This window comes from Thermobia domestica, chromosome 12 (genome assembly GCF_964235325.1).
Source record: "Thermobia domestica chromosome 12, izTheDome1.hap1.1, whole genome shotgun sequence".
In the NCBI taxonomy this organism is placed as follows: Eukaryota; Metazoa; Arthropoda; class Insecta; order Zygentoma; family Lepismatidae; genus Thermobia; species Thermobia domestica.
This window is the reverse complement of record NC_137465.1, coordinates 71,464,341-71,479,354: the sequence shown is the minus strand read 5'-3', so window position 1 is coordinate 71,479,354 and position 15,014 is coordinate 71,464,341. Positions and strand designations below refer to the sequence as shown.

Sequence of the window (15,014 nt, the reverse complement as noted above, 5' to 3'; positions counted from 1 at the left end):
ATTTGCGTGAAATAGAATCGAAAACCAGCGAGTTTCAGTTGTGATTTCTGTTGTTTGCTTCAGCGTGTCTCCAATGTTATATTAGAGACATACCATGTCAAATTAACAAGTCATCAGACTTGACCATCTCAGATTTTTTGTAAAAATTGGTATATAGCTTTATTTCAGTGGGAAATGAAAAAATCTTAAATATTACCCCTCTCCTGAAAGTGTACCCATACAGGGTGTTCAAAAATTTCAAAAAAGGGCATTTTTTCCGTTTCAGTAATCATCAAAAATTGTCATAAAATGGTTAATATGTGCAATAGAGACATGGAACAAACACCATTGGAAAACTTATAGATTGTTTTAGAAGTTGTACTATATTGAAAAAAAAATAAAATAAAACTTCAAAAATTTAAAATAAAATTTGAATTTTAAATTTTGAATTTCGCACAGAAATGTCCCTATGAATTTGTTTAAAATTGTCCAGATTGTAGTCTCAAATGTGTACTAAAATACCACAAAGTAGCATTTTGGGCATTCAATGGGATCCGATTCAAAATTCAACATAAACCAAACTTTGGAAGATATTGGCTATGTGAATATCTGGGTTCAGATTGATAATCATTTGCCCGTAGCTATTTACCTGCAGCATCAAAGGAATTTATATTTAACTTCATTTGTTTCTTGATTTATTCATTTGAATTTACACAGTTATCCATCTTTCAAGTTATTTAGACAGGTCATTACGTTTCCGAACAGTGCTCGATACAGGTCATTATTCTTGTTAATCAGTATGGATGTTTCTCAATTTATATTGGCAACATTGATACATGTTATTTTCATTCCTTTGTTTCAGGATTGCTGTTACAAACATATGGAAGTGCATCATTGAAATAGGAAAAAGAACTTATTATAAAAGGGAGGGATATGTTTCCTTTCCTATCACAATATTTGTATCAAATGTTTTATGGAACACTTAGGCATTGTTAACAATCACTTTACACACTTTCAGCACAATTAGTCAATAAATTCTTTTTCATATTTCAATGATGTACTTCCACATGTCTGTAACAGCAATCCTGAAACAAAGGAATGAAAATAACATGTATCAATGTTGCCAATATAAATTGAGAAACATCCATACTGACTAACAAGAATAATGACCTGTATTGAGTACTATTCGGAAACTTAATACCTCCCTAAATAACTCGAAAGCTGGATAATTGTGTAAATTCAATTGAATACATCAAGAAACAAATGAAGTTAAATATAAATTCCTTTGATGCTGCAGGTAAATAGCTACAGACAAATGGTTATCGATCTGAACCCAGATATTCACATAGTCAATATCTTGCAATGTTTGGTTTATATTGAATTTTGAATCGGATCTCATTGAATGCCCAAAATGCTGCTTTGTGGTGTTTTAGTACACAGACTATAATTTGGAGAATTTTGAACAAATTCACAGGGACATTTCTGTGCGAAATTCAAACTTCAGATTTTATTTTGAATTTTTGAAGTATTATTTTTTATTGTACATGTTTTTTTCAATATAGTACAACTTCTAAAGCAATCTATAAGCTTTCCAAGGGTGTTTGCTCTATGTCTCTATTGCACATATTAACCATTTTATAACAATTTTTGATAATCACTGTAACGGAAAAAAAATGCCCTTTTTTGAAATTTTTGAACACCCTGTATGGAAACACTTTCAGGAGGAGAGGGCTAATATTTAAGATTTTTTTTCATTTTCCACTGTAATAAAGCTGTATATCAAATTTTTTAAAAAAATCTAAGATAGATAGGTCAGATTTTGTCATTTCATTGGTTGGTTTCACATAGAATGTCCCATTAATAACTTTTTTTTTTTTTTTTTTTTTTTTTTTTTTGTAAATGACAAAATTATATGCATCATAATACTCATGTTGTATTACCTTGTCTCTAGTTTTTTTTTTTTTTTTTTTTTTTTTAAGTAGGCGATTGAATGTCACTTGCATCATGATATATATATATATATATATATATATATATATATATAATCCATAAATGTGTTAGATATTAGTGTTAGCCATTCTATGCATGACTGAAGGTTTTTCTAGATATATGCGAACAAGTTTGTTTGGTTGTGATCGATTGGATGCATTGTAAACAATCGATTGGCATTGTAATTTCGATTATAGGAGACTGTGATGGACAGTGGACGTGACTATTCTCTCAGCAAGCTTTCTGAATTCGACGTATTACGAATCCAAACAGTAAATACAGATATATATATAGTCATTGTTATGACAAAGTTTAAATTCTTTACCAGCAAGGAGTTAGAGAAGGAAAAAGAACGCAGGAAGGGGAAGAGAAGAAGAAAGAAGAATGAAGAGGATGAGAGTGGAAAATGGCATGGTATAGAAAGTATGGGAGAAGAAACGGAGAAACTGAAGAATTTATTGAAGAAAGGAGGGGTCAGAACTTATAGAAAGAGTGGAGAAAATTTATCAAAATCAATAAAGAAGAAGAATAGAAAAGGAACTAAAAAGATTAATGTTGAGAAAGAAGAAGTCATCTACAGGGTATGATGTGAGGACTGCGATATGTCATATATAGGAGAGACAGGAAAGATAATGAAAGAAAGGATAAAACAACATGAATGTCATATACAAACATGTTAAGGAGACGAATCACGGAATTAATTGGAATAAGACTGAAGTATTGGAGATGGAGAAAAGAATGATAAGAAAGTGGAAAGAAGCAGATTGGATAAAGAAGGTAGGAAGAGATAAACTGATGAACTGCACAGGAGGCTTACTTATTAATGAATTATGGCAAGGAAGTTTGGATAGCATAGACAAGAAGAAGAAGAAGAAAAAAGGACCTTGTAAGAACCAAAAATGGCGGAACGTGATTAGTTGGAAAGTGTACAAGAAGACTTACGGGATTGGCTGAAGGCCTCAGCAAATACAAGAAAAAAAGTATAACAATGAATATATATATGACTGTTATAAGAATTTCAACTTTTTCATAAGAATGACTATATATATGACTGGTAAAGAATTTAAACTTTGTCATAACAAGGATATGTTAGATATCCGAAACCGTTACAAATTATAATTTAAAATAAAGTAGGTTTTAAGCTTTGGTGAGTGTTTTTTTTTTTTTTTTGTTTGTTTGTTTGTTTGTTTGTTAAAATAATCAATCCAAAGCCATGGATAGTTTATTTATCTTCACATGTTTTAACCTAATGGATAACCAACGTTTCAGTATAGCGAAATCCCGCAACAACCATTAATTCCTTTGAGGAAGTTGCCCTTCAATAGCGGACAAAGTCGTTACGTCCTTTTCCATCAAAGAAGGGTATGTAATGGTTTCAATTTGCTTATTATCGGATGGGTATGCTTTATCTAGTGTGAAAATATATGTTAATACCTGCTAGGTGGCGTTCAATCAGTTCTCGATAGTTGGTCATTCGTGCAGGGATGTGCCGAGGTTGGCCGTGGTGTACATGGATTCTTACAATAGCACTGCGTTCTCAGACATTGACAAATGATCTAGTTCATACTAGCTCGAGATACATCGGACCTTAGGCCATCTTCCTTTCTGGGGATAGGTTTTCTTGAAAAGCTATCCGACGCATATCACGCAGTACGTCATTCGTTACTTTCACTGGAGCCATGTAAGTGCCTTTTATGGGTGAATGTTTTCTCTTAGGCCCTTTTTGGATATGTGAGATCACGACAGATAAATACACGTTTTTCCGTTGCTTAAACCACTGTCTTGATGCTGCCATAATCCTGCTATAAATTAGATTTAACTGATAAAGGGACGTGATATCCACTTCAATGCGAATCTAGTAAAGAAAGCCACAGATCGATAAGCAGCGTACAATCCTGTACTGTTCCGCATGTGGATGTCAGTGTCGCATCAAACTTACTTGCATGTATTCTGAACGAACTTCTGTATTGTTTCAGCGTTGAATTATTTATATTCTTGTTCCAATTATTAAGTATGAATATTTTTGTTTTTACAGAGGGGAGACTATGGAACACTCAGTGAACTTGCAGGTGATATGAATATTATGTTTGAAAACGCAAAACAATATAATAGACCAGATTCTAGGCTATATAAAGTAAGTTATTATATTAGAAACAAATTAAATTGCTTAATATGAAAAATTATAAATTTTGAACATTATAAATGTGATGTGTCAATATTGAAATGTATAAAAATAGTAGTGATTTAATAATATAGTATGCATCCTGTAGTGGTTAATCCAAAAGTTTCATTACAAATTTCCGTAGAAAGATAAAAGAAATTGCCAAAAACTTAGAAATATAAAATGAGCACCCTTAACAAAGGAGATAGCATCGTACCATGAAGAGTAGCTTAATTTAGAATAGTGTGTTGCATGAGTTTTCAAATCAAATCTATGAATGAAGTTCGACATAAATCAAATTTCATCTCTTACCCCCTTTTTTTTTTTCTTTTGAAGAAATTAAGTGTTAAGATAAAAGTTATTACTGTTTGCTTATGGATGTAAATATTCTCGTAATACATATGAATGAAGCTTTGCTCCTTCAGTGAAGATTCTGTTTTTAAGGAATATTCAAGAGCGCTAGAGTCCACCAAGGGTTATGGCTGGCCAGACGGCTTTTAGTTGAATGATGTATACTCAATTCATTGACTTCTTCTAGCCTTATTTTTGGTTGTCTAGGTCGGAGTTCGTTATCTTATAATTAAAACTGCTCTTAATTGACTTGACTAACACCGAAAATTTTGTTTTTTCACCGGAATCACACCCGAAATTATATACTATAACCAAACGAAACTTCTAAAATTCAATCTTGTTTTTGTAAAATAATATATTGCTAGCAGAGAGCAGCGAATTTCCTAAATTCTTCTGAAATTACATGTAATATTACGCATGCATCGCTGTTTACACTCGGTGAAAATATAAGCTTTGTACTTCCCATTCACAAATATAGTTCAAATCAAATGTGAATCCACTTGGGAGGCATTCTCGAATATATACATAAAGGAAGAAAAATAAGTATAAATAAAAATATTGTTATTTAGTCCTGTGAAATTTACATTGAATTCATGAATGGTAAGTGGAAGTTCCCTGTAAATTTATTGTCTCAGGAAACAGAATTTTGTAGATTAGCCATCTAAGAAGTTAAATTTTTGCACTGAACTTTGGAAAGAGCGGAATTCTTCTCAGGTATAAAAATTTCAAAGCGTATTGTCCCTAAACTGTTTACGATGGATTATGCCAATTATATTCAAAATTCTTCAACATTATGGAAATATATGATGCGTACTAGTGCATAAAACAACATACTAAAATAGTAATGAGCTTACCTCTTTGATGAAGAAGAGCGAAGCTTCTATATGTACCCCATTGAAAGTAGGACTCTGTCTAGAAATTGTAGACTGATGTGGTACTGAATTTCGATAAAATACCTTGCTATTGGTAGAATGGGGATGTTAACTGATAAGAAATAGCAACTGTTTTGAGCAGAAAATATGTTCCTAGGTTACGAAACTAGTATTGTAGTTTTCACAGATAAGGAGTTATAGAGTGTCATACTTTAAAGACAGTAGTACCCTTTGCAGCGTATAGAAGCATGATAACTGTTGTTTAAGTTCTGCATGGAAATTCAGATTGAATCTATTAATTCATTCTGGTATATCTAGGATACATACTAATTGAATGATTTAGTAAGTAAAGGAAGAGCATGAAAAAATTCTAATCATTCAACCTATTTTGTCACATATGAAATGTTATTATGCATTTCGTAGAGAAATATTTGACTTCGTGCTTACATTAGGGAAAATCACAAGTATTATTTTATATTGAATTTAGTGTCAATAGTACAGTTTTGTAATTAAAATTGGAATCTGATCTACGGTTGGCATCGTGTAATATAAACGAGCATTTAATGGTCAAAATTAAAGAACATTTGAATAGCTGAAAACCATAACAGTATAAATACATAAATTTTGTTTCCGAGAAAAACAAGTTCAAAGTTGAGTTACCCTTAAATTTCTTAAGAAAGGTGCAAATACGAACAAGTATAACCATGGCAAATAATATTATTGTGCCTAGATCTCGTTGCCAGACGAGGAGGTCACGGTGGCAAAGTGGTAGAGCACTAACCTCTTGTGCAGGGGATCCCTGGTTCGATCTCCGGCCAAGTAAGTTTGTGGTAGACAATATCATGTCCGTGTGTTTTAGAGGTTCTCCCGTTTCCTTCCACATTATCATTACACCAAACTCTTCCATCATCATTCATTTGCCTTAACCATTCGTCTCCTTTCGCCTCAAAAGCATAATCTGGGACGTTAAACTGAAAGATTTCATTTCATTTCTTTGCCATATGTACTTTTTTTGTTTCTGGCTGTCATTGATGAACTTATCTAATTTTTTTTTATCACATGTTACTTATAACGTTACGGTTTTCACTCATTCATTAAAATAAAGGACATAGTTTGTAGTTTCTTATAATTGATGGCAAATGATATTAGAGAATAAGATTATATATAAACAAACGGGCAGTAGTTTTTCCTTTAATTTTTCTTTAATGGTTATCACATTACTATTTGATGTAAAATAGTAATGTGGTAACCAATGTTTTCGATGCGTTTTTGGAAAATGGATAATCATTGTTACTTAAAATTAAAATATAAATTACTACGAAATTTAACATGAATACATCAAAATAAAAGTTAAATTTTATATGAAAAACAACGTAAATTTGAAGAATAGCTGTGTATAATAGTTCAAGATTCTAATATTTTTCAAAATTTGTATCACATCTTATCTTTTATTTTCAAGGATGCTGTAAAACTTCAGAAAATAATGCAAGCGAAGGTACAGGAACTTTTGGAATTCGATCAGGTATGTCGTGCATATACAATTGTTTCTTGTGTAGTCAATTTTTTTTCCTTCTTAATTGTTCCATACGTTTTTCATTGCGTACTGTGTCTCTGTGCACTTTGCTAACAGTCGCCTGGGATGCTTAGCGTATTTAATAGACCCATAAATTTGAACTGCATTAGGTGTATATTGCAGTAAGCCAATAATATTACGTCCTCCAGTTAAAAATATGTATGCTGTTTCATTGTATTCAGGTTATACCAATCTTGCCCTTCGAATTTATTTTTTATTTTATTTTTTTCTATTTTATTTATTTATTTTTTTAAACATTTCATGGCGTGAAAATGTGCTATTGAAAGACTATGAAAAGTAGGATTTCCGTGAGTTGGGATAGTCGGAGGCTTCATCAGTCTTCGATGCACTTAAGAACTCAAAGCAACCAGAAATTGTAGTATTATCAAATGGATACTGTATTTGTTTATTTTTTATGTAAAAAATAGGAGGCACTGATGCTCAGTGGTAAATTGTTTTTGATTTGATCTCAAGAGGTTCACACATATGGTCCCCAATTTTCTTGCTATTCTTCCCGTTCGCCGTAGTTATTTCTCCATCATCATATATGTCTATTAGTCATCTATTTCTTTTAGCCCAAAGAACATCAATGTGAAACATTAAACTAAAGGTTTTAATCCATTAAAATTCACGAAGATAAAAAATATGAACATCAGTTGCTATCAAATAAATTATCATCATCATAAGTATTCTGCCCTTATTGGCTGGTCATTTCCCGCAACTGAGAAGCTTCCATTCTCCACAGTCCTCTGCTAATCCCTTCGTCTTCACGTATGTTATGTCTGCTTTCATATCGTCCATTAATTGTAGCCTCCTTCGCCCCCTTCCTCTCTTTCCTGCCATCATACCCTCTAACACGTCCCTCATGATACGATTTCTTCTCAGCCAATGTCCCAACCAATTTCTCTTCCTCTTTTCAATAATATCTAAAAGTGTTTTTTTCTACCCCATCATTTCTAACATCCTCTCATTCGTTTTCCGGTTGATCCAACTAATACTCTTCATTCTTATAATAAATAAATTAAAACAATATATTTTTCTGAATATTATTGCTTTTTCTGTTCTGTTTGAAACTTACCATTGTATTCTTCGTATCCTTGTTACTTTCAATTCTTTTAAAACTTCTTGCCGCGCATTCTCTCTCTTAAGACTTATTTCAGTTTCTCCAATTGAGTGCCTCCTGTTCCTGTCAGTAATGTGTCGTTTTTCATTTCTTTGCTTTCTAATGCGAAAATGCCCTCTAATCCAAGGGCATTATATTCACGCAGTATTGGACACTGCATTCTATACTTGATATGCAGTTTTCTTTAATTGACATCCTTAATGTGAATTGCACTTGTATAGACATGAGAAGTTACCTCATTTAAATCAGTAATGTTCGTAGAAAGAGAATGGATGATGAATATTTCTGTTATTCATCAGTAAGAAGTAATATTCGATGTAGAAAGAATGTTCACCGTGAATTATAAGATAAACTATCAGATTTTTTTTTGTTCTTTGATCTTCCTTCCTTGTATCCTAAGAGCTTTTCGTTTTGATTTTATTATTTTTACGAACGTGTGTTGAAATTTACTTCAACAATTCACCTATATCGGTGAGGAATTATCTGTAATTTCCTTACATCAGGCTGGAACCGGGAACACTGTTTATATTTGTTTCTAGGATTAACTAAAGTATAATGGAGAGTTGGCGGCACTAGAGTATAATGGAAATGAATAATATACTACCAAAGGCGAATGGATGTGTAACTAATTTTAAATTTAATTGCCTATCTCCGAATTACTCTTTATAACATTAAACACAAGATATATTACTGTGTACGAAGGATTACAAAAAATACATCTACAATACATACTGGATATATTTTCAGAACTTACTATAAGACTACACCGAAAATTGAATTAAATACTGACCTTCCTTATTCTTCCTCACTGGAAAGTCCACTGAATCTGCGAACGTACAAGGCTCAGGTGGTAAGCGGGTAAGAAGGTGAAGTTAGAACTCAATAGGAACTCTTGATTCTGTTCGGTAAAGAGAAATTCCGCATCATATTTCGCGAAAACAAGACGACCCCGTATTTTTGGTTACGAAATTGGGACAGATGACCTCGCCCTAAAATCATAAATATACGATAATTTTGTGTAATAAAAAAATTAAATAACGAAAGGAAAAATTAAGTATTTCTACTTACAACTGCGATCCGAAGAAAATCTATGTTGGCGTGTTTCTATGACAAAAGACAAGAGTGCAATTCGTTGAGTCAACATAGCCAGATTGAAAAGAAAATGGATACCGATTTGTATATCTACATATATGTGTGAATTTCATATTGTATGAGTCATACCATTTCCATAGTAATTTCTGTATGTTACATGTAATATTCAGAAGAAAGTTTATGTTCCTACTGCTTATAGTTTGTAAAATACATTTTCTTAATCAAGGTAAGACACATTCCCACTCTGTATTTGTTAAGTGCAGGCAACTAGAATATATTTTCAAGTTACGTTTGTTATATATATATAAAAAAAAATCTTCCCACTGTTACATAAATTAATGGTGACTTTTTCTCTGGTTTCACGTATTTTAAGCTGCCAGAAACTTTGTATCCATCGAATAGGGTAACTGTCCCAATAATTGACAGTGTACCAGTAATTGACACTGTCGTCTTTTTCCCAACGCAACAAGACTGCAGGACTAGGTACAAACAAATGCTGCCACCTTTTCTTCCTTTGCAATGTTGTTAATCCCACACCACTGTTAATATTTGCCTCTAAGTAGTAGTTCTCCAAAGAAAACAGAAAATCAATGGACAGTGCAAAATAGTACTATAATAGCTATATTAGCGAAAGAAATAAACATGTTTATCCAGGTGGAAACTTATAAATCAGCTTGATAAGTTGGTAGAAAATTATATGGTTCATTAGAATAAGATATTAGGAGATGTCAATTACTGGGTCACAAGGTGTCAATTACTGGTGAATCTCACAAATCTTGGTGTCAATTACTGGTACAATGATCAACTTTTCGTATACATATTGTAAAAAATAATAATTATTAGTCTATTATTTTTATGATGGTCTATATAGATGAAGGAAGAATGCCTTCGTACCTCTACGAGAGATCAGTAAGCCAGGCTCATTTAAAGGGTGAAGAAACTTGCAATTTGTCAAACACTGTTCTTATACTGTCAATTATTGGGACAGTTACCCTATACAAATTCGGTTTCTGCTTACAGCTATCTAGTAGGTGAGTTTAAAGTGTTCACTCTCTTCCGCACCAGAGCTATTGAACTTTAAAAACTGGATGAAACTTGTCAATGGTTATTTCACGTAATCAGTTTTATCTTTATAGTATAGTGCCTAAAACATTTAGCTTGTCCCAAATCTCCAGCATGATCCTGAACTCGATATTTCATTTCGCGAAAATAGCTACAAATGCCAAAGGATATTGCATTGATATGACATAAACATAACTGTCATTTTTTAAGAAGAGGAAGTAATTGTGGTTTCGGACTTTTATCCATCATGGAAAAAAAAAATCTGAGATGGTTGAGCAACCGTTGGTGACTCCAAATGTGACCATTTGAAATGAATTAATCCATATGAGAGTGGGATGTTTAGTAATTCGAAAGTTTGACAGTGGTCACGTCTCATGATCTCTACCTGCCAAAAACATATTGTAAATATCCATACGTTCAGTTGTATATTCAGTTTGATGGGTTTTTTTTCTTTTTTTTTTTCTTTCACCAATAACTTCTGAATCAAGTTAGTTTACCTTATCTTCTCCCCTGTCTTGAATTTAACCTTACTCTAAAGTTGCAGAAAGTTGTACCGAAGTCAATGGGAAAATAAAAGAAATCAAAAGAGTGAATACTTGTACAAAAGCCAATTGAAATCATCGATCAGTGAATCTTAAGTTTATTAACAATGCAGAAATTCCATTAATGCGAATTTTTCTTTTTTTTCTTTTTAACCAATTTTTTTCTCATATGAAATACAATTGTATGAACAGGCTGATACTTACTTCAATAGACAGGAATAAACGAATAATTTAAATTCCACATCTGTTATAGTACGTCCGCTCTACTGGTATACAGTTTCAGCAACTCAAAGGCATGGTCCCTTTCTCCCAAAAACCGCAAAACAGCACTCAAATAACGTCAGGGGACAACTCTCCCGCTGGCAAAACCGATCCATCAATGCTTGTACGACGTTGCCTTATGTCTTTTCAAATTGTCAAGAAAGAGAGGGTCCGTGACTATTTTTCCTTCCTTTTTTTTCGGTCTTTTTTTTTTTTTTTTTAATTCACAACACACTTTTCTTTTACTTTCCCGTAACTCGGATAAAGTAAACATTTTCCTGGAAACTAGAGCAATGTAACACAATAAGCATAAACGTCTCCCTTGAACACTGATTAAATAGCAATAGAATATAAGCGTTATATAAATAGTAATTATTGACTGTAGCGAAACCTAAGGAACGTACTGTAATAGACGCATTCTCCAATTTTGATAACACTGAAGCCTATTGTGTAACACAGTTCGAATACTACTACCAATATAATAAGAAATACGTCTGATACAGCAGTGTTCACGAGTCGACACGAGAAATAGGGTTTCCTTATCTAAATTTTGTAAGTCACATCTCGTCTCTCTTCTCGAAGAATTTTTTTCTCTAGTTTCGATTATCGAAAAATATGTCCTTGTCTCGTTTCATTTTGTAAATTCACATACAAAATTTAGGACCTGATATTTTAGATTTTCAAACTATGCTATGCATAAGTGTCGGAAGTCTTACAGAACGGGTTTGTCCGTCCGTTCGTCTGTCGTCAGTTATCACAGTCAAAACAATAGGAGATATCGAGATGCGGATTTTGCAATCGATTCAGCACCCCGAAAAAGGTCCTGTCCTCTACATTAACCCTCTATTCAAACCAAAAGTCATTAAAAATAATCATTTCAGGTTTCAGTATTTATCGCCATAGAACAAAAATAGTAATAGACAGCGAGGAACATTTTTCTGCAATCGATTCATGGTCTCAGGAGTATATATATATATATATATATATATATATCACAACCTGCAACACAATATCGAAACCGGAAGTAGTTCAATCTATAGTACTTCTGGTTTCAATACTGATTTTCATAAAGCAAGAACTGGAAAAGATATTGAGAAGCACTTCTTTTGCAATCTATTCAGCGTCCCAAGAATAGATTCTATATCCTCCGTTAATCCTCTATTCAAGCTGGAAATGATCCAAATTAACGATTTTTGGTTTCAACATTTCGCCATAGAACAAAAACAATAAGGAATAGCGAAAAATGTTTTATGTATATGGACTCAGGAACAGGTTCTTTCTTTGATGATATTCCTCTATTACATCCAGTAGTTATAGATGTAGCCAACTACTTCGAAGTTTTAAATATTGTATTCGGATGGTTTGGAAGTATTACATAGTTTCAATTGTAAAACAAGATTCACTTGTCTTAATTTCACTAGAAATTACCAGAACCCTTAAGCGTTCATGAAGAAAATGATATAACACTCAAACCATATTTATCATTGGAGTATATGGCGTAAGACTTGCGTATCTTTATAAACATGATAAATGTTCTACACTGTGTTCGTACAATCATTCTATCAACTTATGATTTTATGTTATGATTCACGTATCAATAAAACAAATTTTGAGAACTAAGACTGAGATAAACTAGAGTTGCCCGCCAGACTCGTGAAATTTATCGTCTCGCTCGATTCTAGTCTCGAAAATGAGACGAGAATGGTCATTTTTCTAATCTCGTGTCAAATTTAAAGCATATTTCTCGTCTCGGGAGCAACACTAGTCTAATACTATTTATCCTAACAATAAATTACGCTTAATTAGCCGTGTAGGAAAGACGTAGAATTAAAGCAACACTAGGAAAAACTCTAGGAACTAGTGAAAAAATATAAAATAAGAAAGTTCCAGTAGCATTTGGCTGAAGTATAAATTAGAAATGAACATCTGCGTGAATTCATGTTATTGTGCTTTTGTTATAATTATGAAGGTTTATTTCCTGGTCTGCAAAATTCCAATTGCTTGTTTCTTAAAGTCATTGCGGATTCACTAGTTAATAAAAGAATCATATGTGCTCATTTAAAACTTACTTAGGAAATCTGTAGGACAAACGTAATACTTAAATATGGATAGTAATTATTATTATCAATCGCTAACCACTTCTCTATATGTTAGCAGTTTTGCAACCGTTTCTTCGTATACAAAATTCTGAGTTATTATGTTTTAATGTAGTTTTTTTTTTTTTTTTTTTTTAACAAAGAAAAAGACCTCTAGAAATAACAAAAAGGGAAAATGTGGCAACAACAGATCTGTCACCCTCACTGACTTTCCTTCGACCAGCCATAAATAAGTCCCCATACTGAGTTTGGTGACATCCTACACAACCCGCGGTGTGTCGGCATCGGACAGCAACTGTATACCAGTAGAGCGGACGTACTATAGACTCATTCACCTCGCAAAATAAATTTGCACCAAACCATAGTCATAGACTTACTATTGAACTATATTTTTTCTTAATGATTAATTATACTGTAAATATTCTCTTTGTATTTTATGTGAATGTGTTATTTTCAGGAATCCGATAGCGACGAAGATTCAGATGATAAAGGTGGAAGACGGAGGAAAGGAAAGCTCGCAGGTGCAATAGCAAATAAGGGGAAATTGAAGGAAGAAATTCCTATGAAGAAAAGACTTATGACTCTCTACAGAGGACTCATAGAATATGTAGTGAGTAACTAATTTTTGGCAAATTAAAGTGTGAAAAACACGCTGTGAAATAGGTCATCGTGATTGGGAAATGGTGTGTCGCTATATGTTAATCTTCAATTTGATAATTTAGTAAATATGAAATAAAAATAAATGAATTTTGGAATTTTTATGTTGGTTATATGTATATTTCGTTATTGGTTAATCATTATCGGACTTCCGAAGAATTTAATGACCGTGTCTAAAGCGACAACTCCGAGTCACGACCCCTTTCAGTTTTATTAGAAAGAGGAAAAGAAAGGGTGAGAAACAAGAGAAGAAGGTAGAAAAAAGGAGGAAAAAAGGAAGAGGAAGAGGAGATGGGAAGAAGGAACTAGAGATAAAGGATTACTGGATAATAATGAAAATATGGTAAATAAATTTGAGTAGTTATTGAGAAGGTGATCCATACCCGAATGTTATTACTTGAGGATCAATTCTGAAGTGATCCTGAAGAGACAAGTTCCCTCATACTACCCTGACCTGGATCCAGGCAACTGCACAAGTGGGAATTGCCCTAACCCAGCCCAGGTGACGAGAAGTTTAATTTAATAGATTCCCTGTTATATAATCTTTATCCAGTATCTGAATATCTATGGCGGAGATCAAACACACATCCGAATTAGCCAAAGAAAAAAAATCAAAGTAGTTACATATTTTCCACAAATAGAAGTTTTGAGATTCCTGAAAAGACTATGGTTATTTGAGCTTATCCTGTTATTTTGGCTTTCCTTTCAAAGCCAATTTAGACTAATTTAGAATTAGTTATCTTTCATGACTTCCGTCATACATCAATACATATAACATGTTATTACACACTTATAAACACTATGGTCATAAATCAAGATTAAATGCTACTACTTAAGACTAAATTGACACTCATTCACGCACACACACATACATACAGGGCAATGTATTGTTATAGGTGAATCAGTTTTAAAGAAACCATCATCTAACCACAATTTGTGAACATTTATTACATCTATTGAAAATATAAACACAAAATGTTGGGAACGTGGAAATGAGTCTACATATAAATGTATCATTCCACATATAATATTGAATTACAGCTACGTAGATACATATATTCGTTAGTAACAGATAGACTAAGAAAGAAAAAAAATAATTATTTAAATGTTGATAAAATAAGATGGAAATTTTTCTACAATATTGCATAAAAAAAAACTTAAAATGGTGGTTAGAATGAGTCTGTATCTCATATATATAAACTAAAAGAAACAAAAACTCCAACGAGTCCTCGCTCGTACTTCAGACGATATGTGAA

The 15,014-nt window shown here is 32.7% G+C and overlaps 1 protein-coding gene across 5 annotated transcripts in view; it reads left to right on the top strand.

Moving 5' to 3' along the window:
* Positions 1 to 15,014, top strand: part of polybromo (protein) — a 251,788-nt gene that overhangs the window by 95,733 nt on the left and 141,041 nt on the right. For all 5 annotated transcript variants that reach the window (XM_081733781.1, XM_081733778.1, XM_081733782.1 and 2 more), the window contains 3 exons: positions 4,004 to 4,102; positions 6,812 to 6,874; positions 13,559 to 13,711. In XM_081733781.1, the coding sequence (XP_081589907.1) occupies positions 4,004 to 4,102; positions 6,812 to 6,874; positions 13,559 to 13,711 (315 nt within the window). The remainder of the gene's footprint in view (positions 1 to 4,003; positions 4,103 to 6,811; positions 6,875 to 13,558; positions 13,712 to 15,014) is intronic.